Raw genomic sequence first — 20,791 nt, 5'->3', positions numbered from 1 at the left:
TCACACAGATGAATCCCAGACACACAAGTTCTCTCTATATATATTACCAAAATAGCCACAAACATCTAGCAACTTGAAGATGATATGTTTAGAACCTAAGATTTGGAGTTGGATGTGGGCCTCCTGTTTATGAAGTCTTCTCTCCCAGAGTCTTTTAGTGTTGTTCAGGTAACATCTCTGAGGGTCTCTTGAGACCACTGAAGCAATAGGCTTAGAAGTTTCATCTCAGCTTCTCTAGCTGACAGATCCTCCCCCATTCTACTCCCTGCTCCAGCTTGGCACAAGAGATAAAATGAAAAAGGGTAACTCCTAGCAGCTGGCCCTGGAGATAGCAGTGGGGAGGGAGCAAGAGAAAAGAAACATGTAGGAGGAGTGGAAGGATACTACTATTTACATATTCTTAAGCCAATGAAAGTACCTCCATCATTTTCTCTCAGGACAGATTCAGAGAGGCAGCACAGAGCAACAGTTCAAGATAGGCATTTCCGGTGGTCAAGTGGAGAAGGGCAGCCTGCAGCCATGGGACAGGGTGAGCCAAGCCATTTCTCCATGGGGCTTACTTGACTATCAGTAGCTCCTCCATATAACATGTTTTATTAATAGAAGTAGGATGGTGGTAGAAGTGATTGTGGTATGACTATGGTGGAGGGTGGTTGTAGGTGCTGGTGGTAGGAGAGATAACAGTTATGTGACTCTGGTGGGAGGGCAGTAGTAGGTACTGGTGTTGGTGGATGTGATGGTTGGTGGGGCTATCCTGGGGAGTGGTAGTGGGTGCTGTGGTGGTGGCAGCAATGGTATGGCTATGGGTGGCAATACAGTAGGTTGTTGGTGGCAAATTGGTGGTCATAGCTGTGACAGTGATGATGACAGTTAACATGGAATTATGTTATCATTAACATGGATTTATGGCATCACAACATGATTATTCTCCCTAGGTTGTGATACATACAGGAGATAACCCTGGGGAAGCATGAGGGTGTCATTGCCTCAAAGCTAAGTGGGAGAGAAGGGGAGGATGCAGAAAGCTCAGGGGCCTCTGCATAAGTCTGTTAGTATATTTACAAGACTCACTGTAAAATAAGAACTGCCTGATAGACTGTCGTAACACTCTCAGGCCCCCACTCCTTGGAGAGTTTTCTGGCCTGCATGGTGCTGTGGGTTTGGTGAGCCTTTAGGTGAAAGAGCCAAGTATGATCTCAGGTGAGTTGGTTCTACTCTTTGGCTCTCATTCTTCCCATCCATAAAACAGGAGAATCAGCTCAGCGATTTTAAAACCAGCTCTAAAAATTATCTGACTGTGTTTTAAGAAGAAAGGAGTAGGGATGAACAAAATTGTGGGTTTTATTAATTATTTTTTGGATAGGAACCAGAGAGGAAGGTCAACAGTGAAAGCAAGCACTGCTCTTACTAATAATAGTAGTAGTCTCATTTAATGGGACTTCCTACATGTCTGACACTGTGCTAAGTGTATTAATACATTAACTCATTTAATTTCTCCAACCTGCAGGGAAGGATGATTATTCTAAGGAAGAGGAAACTGAGGCTCAGAGTGGTTAAGTTACTTGCGTTAGGTGGCACAGCTAGTATGTAAGTTGAGACAAGGATTTGAACTTCAGTCCAACTCTGACTCTAAGGGTCTCTGCTTTTACTTAAGTTGTCACATTTACCCAGTCTCCATGATTTCTCTTTTCAACAATAGCCCTGGGGATCAAGACCTGCGACTTCCAGACAGCAAGAAACAATGAGGAGCACCACACCAAGGCCATCAGCTCCCAGCACCTCATTGTGAGGAGAGGGCAGCCCTTCACCATCATCCTTCACTTCCAGGCTCCAGTCCAAGCATTTATACACACCCTGAAGAAGGTAACCCTCATTGCACAAACTGGTAAGTGGGACTCTTTGGTGGCAGGACTCGGGGGCTCCAGGACCTCCTCAAGGAACAAAGGGGCAAATGGCCCACACTGCACTTGAGCCTCAAGAAGTCCTGTCCACCTGACAGGGTTGTGGTGAAGATGAGATAACAGGCCTAAAAAAAACAATGTTTATTGGAGTCCGTGGGTGGCTCAGTTGGCTAAGCCACTGACTCTTGATTTTGGCTCAGGTCATGATCTCAGCTCCTGGGATCAAGCCTTGCACTGGGCTCCACATTCAGCGGGCAGCCCACTGGAGGATACTCTCTCTCTCCCTCTCTCTCCACCCTTCTCCCTGCTATCTCTCTAAAATGGGTAAAATAAATATATTTTTTTAAATAGTGTTTATTGTGATTCAGAAGTTGCTGAGCATCATTATTACTAAGAGGTTTCTTTTGACTACAATTATATCAGTTTTGTAGAAAGGCCTGAATGGAACTAATCTAGGCTTAAGATAACATTTAATTGCTGCTATTTATTGAATTTGTACTACATGTTTGATATTGGGCCAAGTGCTTCACATGCAATACCTCATTAAGATCTTACATCTGCCCTACAAAGAAGGCATACTACTATGCCCATTTTATACAGTATGAACTTTTTCTTGGTGTAGGTCCATGAGCACTGAGAACTTCTGCTCTCCCACCATGCTTTAGGCCTCCCATTACTGGATGGGCTGCTTCCATTCTCATTGAAAACCAATTCTCACCTGTTCCAACTTTGTGATACTTGACTTTATTACTCTGAATTGTGACTGGAAGGTCCAAATGACCAATTCATCTCTGTGTGACTGCAGGAGAGTACCCTTCCAAGGCCAACAAGACCCAAGCCACATTCCCAATTTCCAGTTTGGGGGACCAGCAGTGGTGGAATGCAGCAGTGGAAGACAGAGATGACCAGTCCTGGAAGGTCTCTGTAACTGCACCCGCAGATGCTATCATCGGCCACTACTCACTCCTGCTACAGGTCGTGGGCAAGAAGCCACTCCTCCTAGGCCAGTTCACACTGCTTTTTAACCCTTGGGCTCGAGGTGAGTTTGGACCTGAGCCAGCCTGGGCTGTACAGGGACTCAAGACATAGTAGCTGGGGCACGGCTTTGGCAGGAAGTGACCACCCCAGGCCCCAGAAGATAGTTCCCTCTAAGAATAGTCCCAGTACTCAGTTACTGAGGTACCTGCTCCCAGGATGAATGGCCTCCCAAACCCAGAGTCTGCATTAGTCTCACCCTTGGCAGAAGCAGCCTGTGGCTTCCCACTGAAAGCAAAGGCTTATCTCACCACCAAACCCTGGTGCTGGGTCAGGTACCTTGGTCACAGGAGCAGAGACTCCCTGAGATGAGCCTGGGAGAGCTATTATTTTGTTGTTGTTGTTGTTATTTCATTTTTTATTTTTATTTTTATTTTATTTATTCATGAGACACACAGAGAGAGGCAGAGACATAGGCAGAGGGAGAAACATGCTCCTCATAGGGAGCCCAATGTGGGACTCCGTCCCCGGACCCTGGGATCACATTCTGAGCTGAAGGCAGACTGGGAGAGCTATTCTTTATTGTGACCGTAGGGGGGCTGATAATTGGAAAGTGGTTCAGGAATGGATGCAACCCAAGGGATAGGCTTTTCTGTTTCCTCCCTGGGCTCTCATAGTCTGCATCCAGGATAAATCCAGGTTTTGTGAGACCTGAGGTTTATTTATACAATTTGGGGGACACTCTTTAAGACAATGAATACAAAAGCTTGAATAGCTCAAGCCGAAAAGGTCTGTGCTAGGGAAGGGCCCAAAACTTCAGCTTGATCAGCTCTATAGTCAATCTGCCCTGTTTGATTGTCTCTGCTTCTCTTCAGTTGTACATTCTGTTCTTACTACAGGCTGCTGGGTCCTCTCCACGTTGACCTGTCTAAATATTCAACTAGCAAATTAAACAGCTAGTGTCTTGTAGCTCAGTAGACTAAGGGTGGGCTTTCCTGAGGTCTGGTGACCTTCCGCAGCCCAACCAGTGGCCACCTCTGGCAAAGCTCAGCCTTGGCTATTGGGCCTATTTCATCTAGAAAAGATCATTAGACATGGTTGACAGGCCCCGAACACAAGGAGGGCATCTCCTCTTCCTTCCCATTCTAAAGGTTGAGTCTGTGTTTACTTTGTAAATCTGCCACACAGCACCTTACCCCTTAATCCTTGGTACTTCTTGAAGCATTGCTTGGGGGAATGGAAAACAATTTTGAACAGCTTTCCTGTCCTTGCTATCCCAAACAAGAGCAAAGCCTTTTTCTTTCAGGAGTTTTCACTGCCAGCCTGAAGGGCCCTCATTATAAGGCAGAGCTGGAAGACAAAAGGAAACATAGGGAAGCAAAAGAAATCTTCCCGGGTTCCTCCAGACAGTCCCTGACTCTCCTTCTATGTGGCATCTGAAACCCAGTGGGTTCCCTCTCTCCACTTTTCTTGCTCAGGGTGGGGTTCTCCAATCCCCCTTCCTTCAGATAGCCCTTCTTATCCTGTGTTCAGGCTCTTATTTCTTGATCCAAGGGGATAAGCAGGTAGAGTAACAGATGAGAACCAGTGCCCATTCAGGTGCACCTGCCCCACGTAGGTACATGTGGAGTCAGGACCCCTTCAGCTGGGGGAGGACCCATGGCTCTTGACATATCTCCCTCCAAAGTTGAGGCTGTAGTGTACCTGCCTCGCTGACACCAAGCCCACATCCAGAGCTAGGCCCTCATGGCCAAAGCAAAGACACAGCAAAGATTGTTCTGAGACCATGCTCAGTTCACTGAGACCTCTTAGTCCTGCCTCTATACTTGGCTTGACCTGCCTAGGAAGGCCTCTCTATGCGAGTCCATATGGAGATGTCTGTGTGCGCAGGGGTGAGTTATTGGCTCTGCTTATCTGGGAGGTGATTAAGAGACTTTCGGATTATCTGAGACTCAGTCCTATTTTAGCATACTTGGAGATGGGACTCTTGGATTTGAGAGGAAATTTTACATCCTCTAATGAAAATCCTATTCATAAACAGAGAACTCTATAAAAGGGGGCCGCATCCCAGGGGGGAATCCACAGGTGATGCTACCTGTGCTCTGATAAGGTACCTCCCAGAGCCCTGCAGAGCCTGGGGCCAAGCACCTCAATTCGAAATTATTTCATAGATAGTACTCAAAATGGAGGGACAGGAGTCAAAGGCTCCTCAGGCACATGGTTCTGTGATTTTAGCCCTCAGTTTCTTCAGGGCTTCCTGATTTTTAATATCCTATCCCTCTGTTGTTTGGGGTACCCTCATCCCAGCAGATGGCTGGAGGGATAATCTGGAAAGTCTTTTCTCTTATTAGTCCCCAGGAACAAACCTAAGCACCCTCTTCCCCTCCCCCACCCAGCAACAGGTGCAGTGTGAGACACTTGGCAAACAGTGCAGGTCCCCCTACTACTCCCAGCTTCCTAGAGGTCCTCCTTAAAGCCCACCACCCTTCTCATGAACCCCAGCCCAACCCTTTGAAGAAGGTAGCAGGAGAGGCATGAGAGACTGTGGAAGTCTTAGACCCACTCAGGGGCCACCAGGGCTTCCCCTCCAGCTTCTACTTCACCCAGCTTCACTGTGCCCTCTCACCCTATCTTACTAGACGTTCCTCTTCCCTTCTGCTCACCATGTCGATCTATGTTTGATCGGGTTTTTTTTTCTGAAACACTATTTTTTTAACACTTAATTTTTAAGTAATCTTTACACCCAACGTGGAGCTCAAACTTACAACCCCAAGGTCAAGAGCTGCATGCTCTACTGACTGAGCCAGCCAGGTACCCTGAAACACTATTTTTAAATTGAATTTATGAGACATAACAGGCCCACTGGAAAGTTCCCTAGACTACTGCCAAATTCTCTTGGGCCAAAAGCACTCTGGTGGGTTTTTGGGAACCAGTAGGCTTTTTAAGGTTGGCTTGTTCCTGTCCATTTGACTGACCATGAAAGCCACCTTGGCTAACCCAGGGACTCTGACCCCTTTCCCCACTCTGCACCAGAGAAGAGTCTGGGTCCCAGTGGGGTCAGTGAAAAAAGGGAGTTCTTCCCCAGTCTTTATCAGGCCCAAAGCTGAAGGGAAGGAAGGCCTGCATCCAAACCTGAGCTGGGAAGGGAGGGCAGAGCCCTAGATACAGAGGGTGGGCCTAGCATCCCACTGGCCCTTATCCCTGCCTGCTTTTCACCAGAGGATGCTGTGTTCCTGAAGAAGGAGTCTCAACGCAGGGAGTACGTGTTGAACCAGCATGGCCTCATCTACCTGGGTACAGCTGACTGCTTCCAGGCAGAGCCCTGGGACTTTGGCCAGGTATGGGGACCTCTGGGGAAGCACAGGGGCCAGTGACTGCCCCATAACCCTCAGTGTTCAGTCCAGACAGAACTGGCAGGTCCAAAAGGCTATAGGTTATGAGGTCATTTCTTTTCTTCTTTTTTTAAAGATTCATGCCATAAGTTTATTTATAAAAATATTGAATTCAAGAGTTTGATCCATTTTTCAAAGAGATTGCACCTCTTAAAATGTTCCCTCCCCTCCACATCTGTTTAATGGCTTAATTAAAACACCTTTATTTCTTAAGCAGTTAGAAGAACACAGGTCACCTTGGCTACTGTACAGAGTATCTGTCCCACCTTTTGGGTTGCCCAATGGCTTTCTTCCTGAAACTTACTATAAAATAAGCAAATCCAGATCCGAAGTACATAGTCATCAAAATTAGTAACTTCCATTTGTTTTCTGCTGAAAATGACAAATTCCTCTCTGGGCCCTCCTGAGAGGGCTCCTACAGACCACAAAGGTTGTGAACCTCCAAATGCCCATCCCAACATAGCACTGTTGGGAGTTCTGTGAAAGGCACAGAGACCCAAGATGGAAGAAATGGTGAGACCACACCAAATCCTCCTGTTTTCACAATCTTGCTCCCTGGTGTGTCAGAGAGGCTTCTTTTGGCAATTTCAGCCATGTGGTGCCTCTCTTTCCTCAAGGCCATGTCAAACCATCCTTCACAGCTTCCAGAGTCATCTTCCTAAAGACCATGGCACATCAAACCTCTGTTAAGTTCCCACCATCTACAGAATAAAAACTAAATTCCCTGACTTGACAGGCCCTTCATAGCCAGGCCACTGTATTCCTTTCCTCAAAAGCCACCCACCTCCAGCTTCAAGCCATCCCCTGAACAAACAGGCTGAATATGCCTAGAATACCTTCCCTCCTTTATCACCCCAGAAAATTCCTACTCATCTTTGATGACCATCAGAATGTTTTCCCCAGCCCCCAAAGGTAATAGTGACTCCACTATGGCCTCTGCTTTGGGTTGCCGTTTCTCCTAGAGCCCTGGCCATGTTGCTGAGATCTGTAGTCTAAGTGCCTACATGTCCCTCTCTGCTCCTAAACTGAGGGTTCCTCAAGAGCAAGAGCTGCCTTGGTCTCCTCCCCATGTGGGTCAGTGCTGGCAGGAGCAGTAAGAGCACACCAAATGGGAAACAATAGATGGGAAACAATATATATGAAACAATACAGCTTTGGGCGTCAAGGATTGATGCCCTGTCTCCCTGTCAGGAAAGTCAGACAACAGAACAGGCAAAGGATGGGACTGCCTGGACACAGCGACCAGGGGGCATGGTGGAAGGAAGGGAACAGCCAGAACTGCCATGGGAGATAAGAAGGCAGGAAGGAGTGGAATCTGAGTCTGGGAGAAGGATGAGGTGATGGTGGGTTATAAGTACCCAACCTAGAGGCCTTTCATCACGGTCCTGTGTGGTCCTTACAGTTTGAGTGTGGTGTCATCAACCTCAGCCTGGGCTTACTGAGCTTGGACAAGCAGGTGGAGAAGTGGGGCAACCCCGTGCATGTGGCCCACATTTTGGGCGCTTTGGTGAGTGAGGTAGGGAGGGAGGGGAGGCCGAAGTGGGGAGGAGATGAGACAGGAGCCCTTGCCAGAGCAGGTCACATTTATGGCCCTGGAAATCTTCAAATCACAAATGGTCCCTTCTCCCAGGGTATGGGGATCAGTTCCTGGACAAAGTCTGAAGGAGGAGGGAGGATGATAGCATCCACAAGGGAGATAACACCAAAGGAAAGTGTCATCCCTTGGGACACAAGCCAGGAGGACTAAAACTGGCTTGGATTTCCTCAGGGCACTCTTCTTTCCTTTGCCTAATCCCATCAGCCCAACCTGCAGGCTTAGGTCCAGGGGAAAGAGAGGGTGCAGTCTATCTTACCCAGTGTTTGCTCAAGTGGCCAAAGGGGCTTGTTTCATTTCTAAATTATTCCTAAGAACATACAGACTGGGAAGGTAGTTTGGCGCTTCCCACTGTTCTTTAATGTCCTTTCAGAGGAATAATGAATTCCCCGTTTCTGCTGATGCCTCTGGACTCCCCTCTGAAGAGGTGGAGAGGGACCAGGTCAACCTGTGAGGAGGAGGAAGCTTGGGATAAGTGGGCCTTGAGGCCTCAAGTGCAAATGACCTCAAAGGAATCAGGGTCAGGGAAGTGAAGGAGCAGTGAAACTAACCTCCAATGAGAGGCAGCTCTCTTGCTTCTCTGCTGATGTGAACTCTGTTTGCCATTGTAGTCCACAAACCCCAGCTTCCAGAGGACTAGATAAAAAGGAGCATTTCCCAGACCCCACCCCTAGAGTTTATAATCCAGTGGGTAGGTTGAAGTCCAGGAATATCCAGAAGATTCTGATACAGGTGTTCTAAGCCCTCCTTACCCACTCCCCCACCCCGAGGCTATTCTGTCCTGGGCCCCACATAACATCCATACCTTTCCACAAACAGCTGCATGGTCTCAAGGAGAAGAGTGTCCTGCCCACTCCACGGACCGACACCACCCAGGAAGGAGTCTTGCTGTACAAACGCCGGGGCAGTGTGCCCATCCTGCGGCAGTGGATCACAGGCCAAGGGCGACCTGTGTATGATAGTCAGGCCTGGGTGTTTGCCGCAGTTGCTTGCACAGGTACAGAGCTGGCTTGCCTACCGCACCCACAGGTCACCTTGGCTATTGTACTTGCCTTCTGGGTTGCCCCGTGGCTTTCTCCCTGAAACTTCCTCTGCCCTAGCCTCAGTAGAGCAAGCCCCAGGCCTCTGTCATATATTCTGTAAGCCCGCCCTGCTGTATATGCTGCCTGCTGTGTAAAATTTTTGTACCTCATTTCTCGGCCTTTATGTATTTCGTGCCTATGTCAGTCCTCCCTTCCTGGGTCCCAGTCCCTTCTTCTTTCCACAGTGTCAGGTGGCATTTAAGACCATGCCAGCCCGGAGGAGACACTGAAAACACTAGCTATACATACCCAGGCCTCTCTGGCACCCCCTGACTCTGGCCTCTCCCATGCAGTGCTGCGATGCCTGGGAATCCCTGCCCGCGTCATTACCACATTTACGTCAGCCCAGGGAACTGGTGGACATCTGTTTGTAGATGAATACTACAACGAGGAGGCCCTTCAGAATGGAGAAGGCCCAAGAGGCAGAATCTGGTGAGAGGCCCAAAGAGAATGAGGTCCCAGACATGGAAAGGCTCCAAGCCCACATGGTATAACCTCATGGCAAGCCCCACACACCCTGAGGGACCCCGGCAGAGCGGAGGCCTCCAAACTCTTGTAGGCAGGATGTTGCTGGTCAGTCTTCAGCTCTTCAGGACTACTTTTTCCCTGCTTGAATTATTCACTTTGGTACCTTCAGGATCTTCCAGACTTCCACAGAATGCTGGATGACCCGGCCTGATTTGCCCCAAGGTTATGATGGATGGCAGATTCTGTACCCAAGAGTTTCTGGTGGAGGAGGAGGTAAAGCCTGGGGGTAGGCCCAGTACCATCCTGGGCTGCGCAAAGCCGCACAAGCTGAAGGAGTCCCTCAGAAACAGGGGCAGTAGGAGGTCTAAAGGGGGTCTGCCTCCCCTAAAACAGGAGAAGTGGAAGGAATGATAGCATCCAGCAGAAGCCAGTGGGCTCAAGGGAACAAAGGTGTTAGCCATCTAGGCCCAAGGCCCTGGGGAGACTCACCCTATCTTAGAGCAACAGGTGAGGGAGCAGAGTCTCAATGAAGGGTAAAAGGTCTATAGATAGCTGGTGGATGTGCTGGGTTAGGGGCTTGTAGGGTGGAATTTCTAAGGTTCTGGATATGGATAAAGGGAGTATCAGAATACTCTCAAGCTCAGAGAAGGAATCTTCAGGAGCCATAAAAAGGATTGTTCTTCCTTTCTCAGCAGCAGAACAATAAAAGAGCCTGCACATAGTAAGAGTTCAATAGAGGTGACCTATTCCCATCATATCCATAGTAGAGCTGGCTAAGGAACTCTGGTGTACTCTGTTCCTCTGAGGCTCTACCTGCCCACTTTCTGAGAGGGCTCCTGCCACAGGCCATGACCAAAAAGTGCTGTCACTAAATAACCGTGAATTTCACCACTGCAATGCCCTTTCAGAAACTCTGCCTAGTGCCGACCCCTGACCTTGATCTCAGGGAGGGAAAATAGAATATAGGATGGGGACTGAGGTTATGAAGCTCTGACTCAGGGAGAGATCTAGTCATGGTTCCTCTTGCTCACTGACCTTTTTCTCCCTCAGTCCTGGAGTCCTGTGATCTGGCCCCTGTCAGAGCAGTAAAGGAGGGGACACTAGGGCTGACTCCTGCAGTATCAGACCTTTTTGCCGCAGTAAATGCCTCATGCGTGGTCTGGAAGTGTCGTGAGGATGGCGCGCTGGAGCTGACCAACTCCAACACTAAGTATGTTGGCAACAACATTAGCACCAAGGGTGTGGACAGTGACCGCTGTGAGGACATCACTCAGAACTACAAGTATCCTGAAGGTACTGGGCAGGGGAGGGCCCCAGGCTTCTCAGCACTGAAATGCCAATAGAGGGAAAGGGATGGGCCGGAAAGATGCAGGCCAGAGTCACTGTCTTCTTTTCATCATATAAAATAGGTTTTTTTTTTTTTTAAACCCCATTTGACACTATTGACATTTTGGGCCAGATAACTCTTCATTGTAGGGGGCTATGCGTCATAGGCTGATTAGCAGCATTCCCAGCCTGCATCCACTCGATGCCAGCACCACACCACAATGGGTTGTGACAACCAAAAAGGTCTCCAAGTCTTTCCAAATATCACCTGGGGAGCTAAATTGCCCCCAGTTGAAAACCACTACTATAAAACAACACACTTAATACCAAGCCCAGCTTCCAGAAGATGTTCTCCCTCTCTCCTTCTCACCTTCTCTTCCAGCACCCCAAATCTGTTGCTTCCTCCATTTGGTTAAAGGCACCACCGTTACCTATTTGTTCAAACAAGAAGGCTTGCACCTGTCTCAACTCTCCTTCCTTCACTGCCCCACATTACTCCCACCTCTATTTCCTCATCTCCTTCGACACTGCCTATAGACAATTCAGGGCCTCAACATCTCATCTGCAACATGATGCCCTCCTAATGGGACCTCCTGGATCCAGTTTCTCCATTATTGTTCCCTTTCCAGTTTAGTTTCCAGAGTGAGCTTTCTGAAACAGAGACTAATTATGTTATTCCCCTGCTCTAGAATATTCTATGGCCTGCACTGCCCTTGGAATAAGTCAACTCCTTCACTTAGGAAGATGTGAGTCCCTGCAGACCTGTCCTCAAAGTCAGTATGATTTGTCCAGAAGCTTGCTCTCCCACCTTTCAAGGGGCAAATGCATAGCACTTGAAGAACTTGGTCCTTGAGTGACTTGAAAGAGATGCTGTATCTGTAGTGGATCTGCCCAATGCAGACTTAAAAAAAATTTTTTTTAAATTTAAATTCCAGTAAGTCAACATACAGTGTAACATTAGTTTCATGTGTACAATATAGTGATTCAGCACTTCCACACATTACCTGGTGCACATCATGACAAGTACACTCCTTAATCCCCATCACCCATTTCATCTATCCTCCCACCTGCTTTCCCTCTGGTAACCATCTGTTTGTTCTCTATAGTTAAGAGTCTGTTTCTTGGTTTGCTTCTCTCTCTCCCCCCTCTTTGTTCATTTATTTTGTTTCTTAAATTCCACATATGAGTGAAGTTGTATGGTATTTGCCTTTCTCCGACTGACTTATTTCACTTAGTATTATACTCTCCATCCATGCCATTGCAAATGGCAAGATTTCATTCTTTTTTATGGGTGAATAACATACCAGTGTGTGTGTGTGTGTGTGTGTGTGTGCGCGCGCGCGCACATGCGTATACATCTTTATCCATTCATCAGTTGATAGATGCTTGAGCTGCTCCCATAATTTGCTGAGTTGTAGAAGATGCTGCTAAAAACATCAGGGTGCATGTATCCCTTTGAATTCATATTTTTGTATTCTTTGGGGAAGTACCTACTAGTGCAATTGGTGGATTTCAGAGTAGTTCTACTTTTAACTTTTTGAAGAACCTGCATACTGTTTTCCATAGTAGCTGCACCAGTTTGCATTCCCACCAATAAATAGTTCAAGAGTGTTCCCCTTTTCCCGCTTCCTCACCCAAACCTGCTGTTTGTGTTGTTGATTTTAGCCATTCTGACAGATGCACAGTGATATCTCATTGTAGTTTTAATTTGCATTTCTCCAATGATAAGTGATTTGAGCATTTTTTCATGTGTCTGTTGGCCATCTATATGTCTTCTTTGGAGAAATGTCATGTCTTCCACCCATTTTTAAATTGGACTATTCATTTTGGGGATGGTGAGTTTTATAAGTTCTTTGTTTTGGATACTACCTTTTATTAGACATGTCATTTGCAAATATCTTCTCCCATTCCATAGGTTGCCTTTTAATTTTGTTGTTTGTTTCCTTGCAGAAGCTTTTTATTTCAATGTAGTCCCCATAGTTTATGTTTGCTTTTTTCTTGCCTCAGGAGACATGTCTGGAAAGAAGTTGCTCTGGCTGGTATCAAAGAAGCTATTGCCTATGTTCTAGGATTTTTAGGCTTTCAGGTTTCACATTAGGACAGATTTTTTTTTAGGCTAAATGTGGCCTTAGAGGTTTGTAAAACTCTTGTGACTTTAGAATTTGAGTAGCAGTGGGTAGATGAATCTTAATTTTGGACTTTTATTAGAAGGGTCTATACCCTCTGGATAAGAGGCCTGCTTTATTTCCTCCATTGCAGGATCTCCTCAAGAAAAAGAGGTGTTGGAGAAAGTCCAGAATGAGAGAATGGGACATAAAAAAGACAGTGGCATCCATCCTCCTAGTCTCAAGACCGCTGAGACTCTGTACATGTTTTTGGAAGCACCCAGCTCCCTATACCTGGGCGGGAATGCCCAGTTCTCAGTGAAGTTAGTTAACCCCAGTGACCAGAAGAAGGCAGTACAGCTGGCAATTGGTGTACAAGCAATATACTACAATGGCATCCTTGCTGCTGAGCTCTGGAAAAAGAAGCTGTCCTCTATGCTTGATGCCTACATGGGTAATTCTATGGCCCCGCCAGACAACCCCAACCCCTTGCTGCCACACTGGGAGGCAGCAGCCATGGGGCACCTTGAAGGTCTGAAGATATGGTTTCTAGCCTCTGGTGTGCCCTCTGTTTCTCCATCATTCAACACATATTTATTGAGCTTCATATAGAAAAAAGCCTCCACAATTCCAACTGCAGTCAGATAGGTAAATGCACCATAGAAGCAGGAAAAGAATTGTTTGATAAAGTAAACAGAGCACAATGGCAGGGGAGCATCTCACCCAGGCTGGAGCAGACTACTCCCAGGTAAAGTAGACTGCACTGTGTCTGAAAGGATGAGTAGGAAGGGCAGTGACAGGTAGAAAAGTGAGTCACAAATATTCAAGGCAGAAGGAACAACAGGTGCACAGGTTCTTCCTCCTCCCCCAAATTCCTATTTAACTGGTCTGGGATGGGGTACAGGAATTGGTACTTTTTAAAAGCTCCCTATGTTATCCTAGGGTTGAAAGTTCCTGAACTAAAGCAGTTGTTCTCAAACTTTGCTGCTTATCAGAATTGCATTGGGGAGTGTACCAGAATTGGGGAAATTTGATGATCAGCCTGCATCCCAGACTAACTAAATCAGAAACTCCATGGTTAGATTCAAACATCAAAAACTGTTTAAATTCATTGGGTGATTCCAGTGTGCAGACAAGTGAGAATCAGTGGATTACAGCTTGTCTACATTATTGCAACAGCCTTCTAACCAGCTCCCCTGCCTCCAATCTCTCCACCACGTTCCCTTTCTGAGGGGAGCAGGGGCTGGATCATGCAGGGGCTTATGTATCATGCCAAGGAGTTTGAGTTTTGTTCTTTGGTCAGTGGGAAAACTGGGAAAATTTTTAACTAGAGGGGCCAATGTGATCAGAAATCCATTTTATTTTTTTTTAAGATTTTATTTATTTATTCATGATAGACATAGAGAGAGAGAGAGGCAGAGACACAGGCAGAGGGAGAAGCAGGCTCCATGCCGGGAGCCTAACGTGGGACTTGATCCCGGGACTCCAGGATCACACCCTGGGCCAAAGGCAGGCGCTAAACTGCTGAGCCACCCAGGGATCCCCCAGAAATCTATTTTAAGAAAATAATTTCTGTTTGAATGGAAGGAAGGGGTCATATTAGAATAATGACTCAACCTTGGCTACATGTTGAATCACCTGGGGTACTTTAAAAATACTGCTGCCTAGACCTCACTGCCAGACTCTGATATGATTGATCTGGCTCGCCTGGCATAGAGATTGTTTTATAAAGCTCTCTATATGATTCTAATGTGCATCTAATGTTGAGACTCACTGGATCAGAGTTTAGGTTTTGTAATAAATAGTCAAGAATGACAAACTAGACTAGCAGCACTTGAAATGAAGACATATTAAGGAGGTAGGATAGATTGGACTTGTGGATATGTGTTGGGGGGAAATGAGAGGATAGCTTCCAGTTTGGATGAGCCTCTTGAATTGGAAAAATGAGGAAGAGCAAGTGTAGGGGAAAGGATGATGTCTGTGGCACATGGGGTTTGAAAGTCCATAAAACTTCCCAGAGATGGCCAGTATGCAGCTGAAACTTAAACCTGACATTTAAGATAGAAGCTTGGGTTGGAGACCAGATGTGGGAATCCCAACACAAAGGGGACTGGCAAGTCAGGGCACTGATGAGCTCCTGGGGGTAGAAGAAGGGCTGTGGGAAGAGAGGAGGGTGAAGGGGGAATCCAGGCAGCACCAGCATGTAGGGGGCAGGCAGGAAAGGAGCAAGGAGCAAGAGAAATGGAGAAGTCAAAGAGAGGAAGGAGCACCTAACAGGGGCAGCAGAGTGGCATGAGACGTCAAGGCCAAAAGTAGACTAAGGGAGTAGTCCTACTAAGAAGCAAAGGTAGAGGCCAACTTCCTGGGGATTAAACTGATGGAGAGTTGAGGAAGCAAGATATGTATGCAGTCCTTCCTGGAAGCATCGACAGAAAAAGGAGACAGGCTGAGTGGTCAGGCAGGGACACTGGGTAGGGGGAGGGTTTTGTTTATTTAAGGTGAGACAGCAGAATTGGCTTACATGCTGAGGAGAAGAATCAGCAGAGAGGAAAAGACTGAAGCCTCAGGGAAGATGGGTTATAATTGATGCTGCAATGCTTGGGGGACATGAAGCAACTAGAGTAACTGTAGCTTATTTTTGGCAAACAGTGTTAAGTGTTCCATATGCATTATCTCGTTTATCCTTACAACAACCTTCTAAGACAGCAGCCACTGTTATCCCACTTTACAGATAAGGAGACCAAAGCACAGAGAGGTTACCTAATTTGCCCAAAAGTTATATAGCAGGCAGGGGAAAGGTCAGGATAGGGCATAGACTTAAAAAGTAGAGATTGTGACCTGCAAAGGGAGGACACCTCATCTTCCTCAGGGTGATGGCAGCAGGGGTTGATGACGGTATCTATGGGTTGGGAATGGGAATGTAAGCTTGACAATAAAGGATGACTTCATTTCCTCTGCAAATGGGAAACAGAAGCAGAGAAGAAGAAACTAAGTAAGCATATATACAGCAACAAATGTGCAGTGGGGCCTGAGATAAGCACCTCAGTATCTCATTTAACACAAGCCATCCCATCCGGTAGCATTATAATTAGACGAGGAAACCAAGGCCAGGAGAGCATAACTTGTTCTAGTTTGCAGGGGCTTTCCACAACCCCACTGAGGTGGTCTGCCAAGAATGTTGGCAGAAGCAGTGATAGTGGCAGGGGGTGGGGCCTCGAGTGAATTCAAGTTGGAAATTGCTGTGAGAAATGAGGCATCTTTCTGGCTTCGGTGAGACACTTACTCCTTTGGACTGTGTGTAATATTGCCTGTTGCCAACGCACACACACTTAGGATTTGCACTAACTCCATCTCTCCTGTGTTTCAGTTAACAGTATCACCAGCAATCTGTCCTTCTTACATTTTGATCAAAACCCACCAGAGAACAGCTTCCTGAGACTCACAGTCATGGCCACAGCAACACACTCTGCATCCAGCCTCAGCTGCTTTGCTCAGGAAGACATTGCCATTTGTAGACCACACCTTGCCATTGAGGTAGGCACCAACCTTTCCCCAAATTACTCGTTTGCTCCTGTTTCAGAAGGAATCAAGAGCCCCTCACACTTCAGGGTGAACAATTGTGCTGTAGGATTGCCAGAAAATACTATCTCGAGAGCTCCTTCTCTTGAAATAGATGGTTTCTTACATATGCTATTAAGGTTTACATCTTCCAACTTCTTTTTTTGAAGTATTTTAAAAATCAGGGCCTCCCCATTGCTGCCTCCATATTTAGATGGCTAATACTAGCCTATATTTATTTAGAACTTTATACGTATGCCAATGAATTTTCACCTTTCTTTTAATACAAAATCCTTATGAGGTGGAACTATTCTCATTATTCAGATGGGAATACAGTCCTAGAGATGATCATACTCATGATCATGAAAATGGGATGTCTTAGAAGCTTATGGCTCTTGATCTAGTCCTCTTTTCACATGTCTCCCCTGACCAAAATGAATGCAATCTGGTCTCAGCCCTAAAAGAGATTATATTAAAGTAAGGAGACACAGTGTTTGGTCTTTTATGTAAAAAGACAAAAGAGGTACAAAGTCACTATGAGGTAAGTGAAGTAGGGGATTAATTTCAGCTGGTGGGTTTGAGGAATACTTAATAGGAGGAGGAGGCATTTATGCTGGGCCTTGAAAAATAGGTAAGCTTTAGTGCTGGGGTTGAGGAAGGCCATTGCAGGCAGAAGACTTAACAGGGAGTCCCAAAAGAGGGGAAGTCTGAGGGGGATGCTGGGATGTCACTTAGTCAAGGGAAGAACAGGTGAGGCTGGAAAAGGGGACTGGGGTCAGACCATGAAAGACTCTGAATGCCAACCAAAGCTGAATTCTAAGGACAATGGGAACCACTCCAAGGTTTCTAAGTGGAGGAGAGGCAACATCAGAGATGGCCATGGATTAATCAAGGTAAGGGTAAGAATAAGTGCAGGAAGACCAGATAGAGGACTAAAGAAGTGAGGTGTGGAGTTTGGGTCCAGATCGCAGAGACAGAAGAATAACTGAGGGGAGTACAGGGAGAGTGCTTGGGAGGGGAAGCAGTAACTGTGGCTCTGTGCTCTTGGCATCCGCTCCATATTTTGCCTCTTCCCACAGATGCCAGAGACAGCAGAGCAGTATCAACTTCTTAGGGCTTCAGTTAGCCTCCATAACTTCCTAGACATTCCCATGAAGGACTGTGTGATCTCCATCTTTGGAAGGGGGCTCATTTACAGAGAGAGAAGGTACAGGTAAGAGACTATGAGCTTTTCATCTACCTGAAACATCTCAGCTGGTCCGTAAGGCAGTTGAGATGGGTCCCTACCCAAGACTAATGCCTGTCTTTTTGCTGTGTCCATAGAGACAGGGAATAAACTCTTCTGAAGTTGAACTAAAGGATTAGGGCCTCTCTCATCCTGGTAGACAGGAGTGAGGGAGGCTATATGCCCCCAAGAGCATCCACCTGACCCTGACCCTGATTGCTATTCCGATCATGCAGGGAGAGCCTGGGTATTGCTATAATTGCAGGCATGGAGGTTAGGTCTGAGTACTAGAGAATGTCACAGGTATTCTGCCTTCTGATATAGACAAAGAGCTGCATTCTACTAATGACTACTACAATATAAAATTTTGTTTAAATATTTCTTTTTATTCCTATTCCCTATTCCTACCACCTTCATATTCTTTTGTTAGTTAGTATGTGCATCCTTTCATTAGCATGTGTAAAATGTGTCCTGTGCTTCATACGCCTGTATTTTTAATTTACGTAAATGATGTTATGTCTAATCCATTTTCCTTATTTTTTTTCATTTTCCTTATTTTTCACTCAGAACTGTTTTTGAGATTCATCCACATATGTTAAGCCCATTGCTTCTGCAACATAATGCTTTATCCTGTACATCCTATACTTTCTACCACTCCATTCCACAGTGATGGGTACCCAGAGTGCCTCCAACTCTGGAACACAAATATTATTGCAATAAACATCCTCACACATCTTTTTTTTTTTTTAGATTTTCTTTATTTATTTGAGAGAGAGAGAAAAAACACAAGCAGGGGGAGAGGCAGAGGGAGAAGCAGACTCCCCATTAAGCAGAGCCTGACTTGTGATGCAATTCCAGGAACCTGGGATCATGACCTAAGAGAAGGCAGGCACTTAACCGAGCCACCCAGGCACACCCTCACACATCTTACATAATAGTTTGAAACTCTGGCCAGGGAGGAAGGAGATGTATGCCCAGGAATGGAATTACTATATCACAGAATATGACCTGGTTTGACTGGGTACTATCAGATTTGTTTGCAGAATGACTGCAGAAGTCCACATTTCCTCCACCACTAGAAGAGTTGCTATATTCCTACCATTTCTCCACTCTTGGCAATACTCAGCTTTCTCTGTTTCCCCAGTCTAATAGTAGTAAGGTATTATCTCATTATTGTTTTAATTTGCAACTCTTCATATTTTTATTAGCCTTTTCTGTTTCCTCCTCTGTTTAAGGTTTGTTCTTATCTTTGCCCTTTTTCCTTTTGGTGTTCCTGCCTTTTCTCTTTGTTGATTTGTAGGAGCTCCCTGTATGAGTCCCTTGTTGGTTTCAGATGTTGCAACTATTTTTCTTCATTATCTCTTCTTCCCTCATTGTGTCCATAGCACCCCTTATTGAAAACACAGTGTACAGTTCAGAGCTCACGGTACCTACTCCTCAAATCCCTGGTAGTTGACTGGTTATTGAGCCACTGCCTCAGCCTTATGAAACCCAATGAGTCACTCTTGCCAATAAACTGAGAGGAGGGACTGCCAACATTTAACTATACTTTTGTGGTATCCCAGATCAACAGTAGGGGAAAGCTCCTCCAAGGAAATGTGCTCCTCCCTTCGTCAATGTAAGAAGGTCCATGGGCAGGCCAGGAGGTTACTGATAGGGTGCCAAACACCACCTGTTAGCATGCTGACAATTTCTGTATACGTTTACTGTACCCTCACAGCACTTAGCAACAGGAGAGGTCCAAAACTACAGATTTTCCAAACATGCCTTGGTACTATTACCAAGAGTGGGACCAGACTGAAGTCATTGGTGATAAAATAACAGATATAGCCTGGAAGCCTTCAGAATAGGATGTTTCTCTTCTTAATCATGCAGCCGCTCACCAGAGGGAGGCTCCTATCTTTCATCCCCTGAAAACCTCCTCTGTTTAAACACTAAGATACTTAAATGTTGATTTCTTCACAGTTCACCTCTTCAAGTAGGGAAGAGTCACTGGGACCAGTAAAGCAATGGGATAGAACCACCACCTGCTTTTTCCTTTATTTCAGATTAGCTACAGTGTGGCCCGGAAACATCTTGCACACCCAATTTCAGTTTACACCAACACAGGTGGGGTTCCAGAGGCTCACTGTGGAAATGGACTGCAATCTGTTCCAGAACCTAACCAACTACAGAAACGTCATCGTGGAAGCCTCCGAACTTCCTGCTTAAACCTCCATTAAGTATCTCATAATTAAAGTCTGAAGTTGATAACATGAACTTGGCCCACTAGAGAAATATGAAAACTATTAAGTATATAGAATACCAGCCCTTGAAGAAAAAATAAAAGAACTAGACTCCTTTTGTACAAAGTTATATATATATATATATTTTGGTTTACATTACTTGTTGTTTTGACACTCTCTGACTTTAGTTCCTTCTCTTTCTGACTCTTATTACAAGTATAAAATGGCACTTGAGAAGAGTAAATTAAAACTCATTTTACATAAGGAATTTCAACCCAAGTATACACTACTTGCTCAAAAGAATGACTGCTGTGGCTGATTATACCTAAAAAGACCATGGAGACATCGGAAGGGCAGATGGGCTAAGTTACATCTATGCAAGGAAAAGGACTGGCATTAGATGTTGTGGAGACCCGCAGTACATGCATAAAACCCAAGTCAGGTCACCAGAATACACATCATACAGGTTTATCTTGCTTTCCAATATGTGATCTTCTAGACACATGCAAAATTATAATTAAGTGGTGATGGTTGTGCAAAAGGAAAAGGCCCTTAAACTGAAAAGGCCCTTAAAATTATATAAACTATTTTAATACACTTACAAAGTTTTGATTTATAAAAATTTTGTACTTACATTTGGAGAGACATGTAATATATAACAATAATACAAACATATGTAAGAAAAACAAATCTGCTCAATAAAGTGGACAAACCTAATATGTGAGCTCAATACCAAAAAAATAATTTTAGAGGCATGAATGCAATAATATTCAGAAGGACTTAATTATAAGAATAATGATATTATATAGCACACTGAAGCATTCAACGGGGCTTTGAAGTCATCTCTAAATAAATTAAAGTCAAGTGTTTTTGTTCTAAATTCAGTCCTGATCAGAATCAGATCTTTAGACCTATAAATCCAAATAAAGGCGATATGCTA

General features: G+C 45.5%; 1 protein-coding gene across 1 annotated transcript; it reads left to right on the top strand.

Moving 5' to 3' along the window:
• Positions 1–462: 462 nt before the first annotated feature.
• On the top strand, positions 463–20,744 carry EPB42 (erythrocyte membrane protein band 4.2). Its single transcript, XM_055316796.1, has 13 exons — positions 463–529; positions 1,700–1,885; positions 2,707–2,940; positions 6,096–6,214; positions 7,671–7,775; positions 8,682–8,859; positions 9,238–9,376; positions 9,582–9,685; positions 10,463–10,705; positions 12,998–13,297; positions 16,211–16,377; positions 17,481–17,614; positions 19,675–20,744. The coding sequence occupies exons 1-13, from the start codon at positions 520–522 to the stop codon at positions 19,835–19,837; spliced, it is 2,082 nt and encodes a 693-aa protein (XP_055172771.1). The 5' UTR covers positions 463–519; the 3' UTR covers positions 19,838–20,744.
• The last annotated feature ends 47 nt before the right edge of the window (positions 20,745–20,791 follow it).

The sequence above is a fragment of the Nyctereutes procyonoides genome, unplaced genomic scaffold (genome assembly GCF_905146905.1).
Source record: "Nyctereutes procyonoides isolate TBG_1078 unplaced genomic scaffold, NYPRO_anot_genome, whole genome shotgun sequence".
Classification (NCBI taxonomy): Eukaryota; Metazoa; Chordata; class Mammalia; order Carnivora; family Canidae; genus Nyctereutes; species Nyctereutes procyonoides.
Note: the sequence above shows the minus strand (reverse complement) of the source record. Positions and strands in the feature narration are given on the sequence as shown.

Excerpts from the sequence above, each read along its gene's own strand:
- EPB42 (XM_055316796.1), top strand. Across the intron at positions 10,706-12,997 it reads GAACTACAAGTATCCTGAAG|GATCTCCTCAAGAAAAAGAG; the intron begins GTACTGGGCAGG and ends CCTCCATTGCAG. Across the intron at positions 16,378-17,480 it reads GACCACACCTTGCCATTGAG|ATGCCAGAGACAGCAGAGCA; the intron begins GTAGGCACCAAC and ends CTCTTCCCACAG.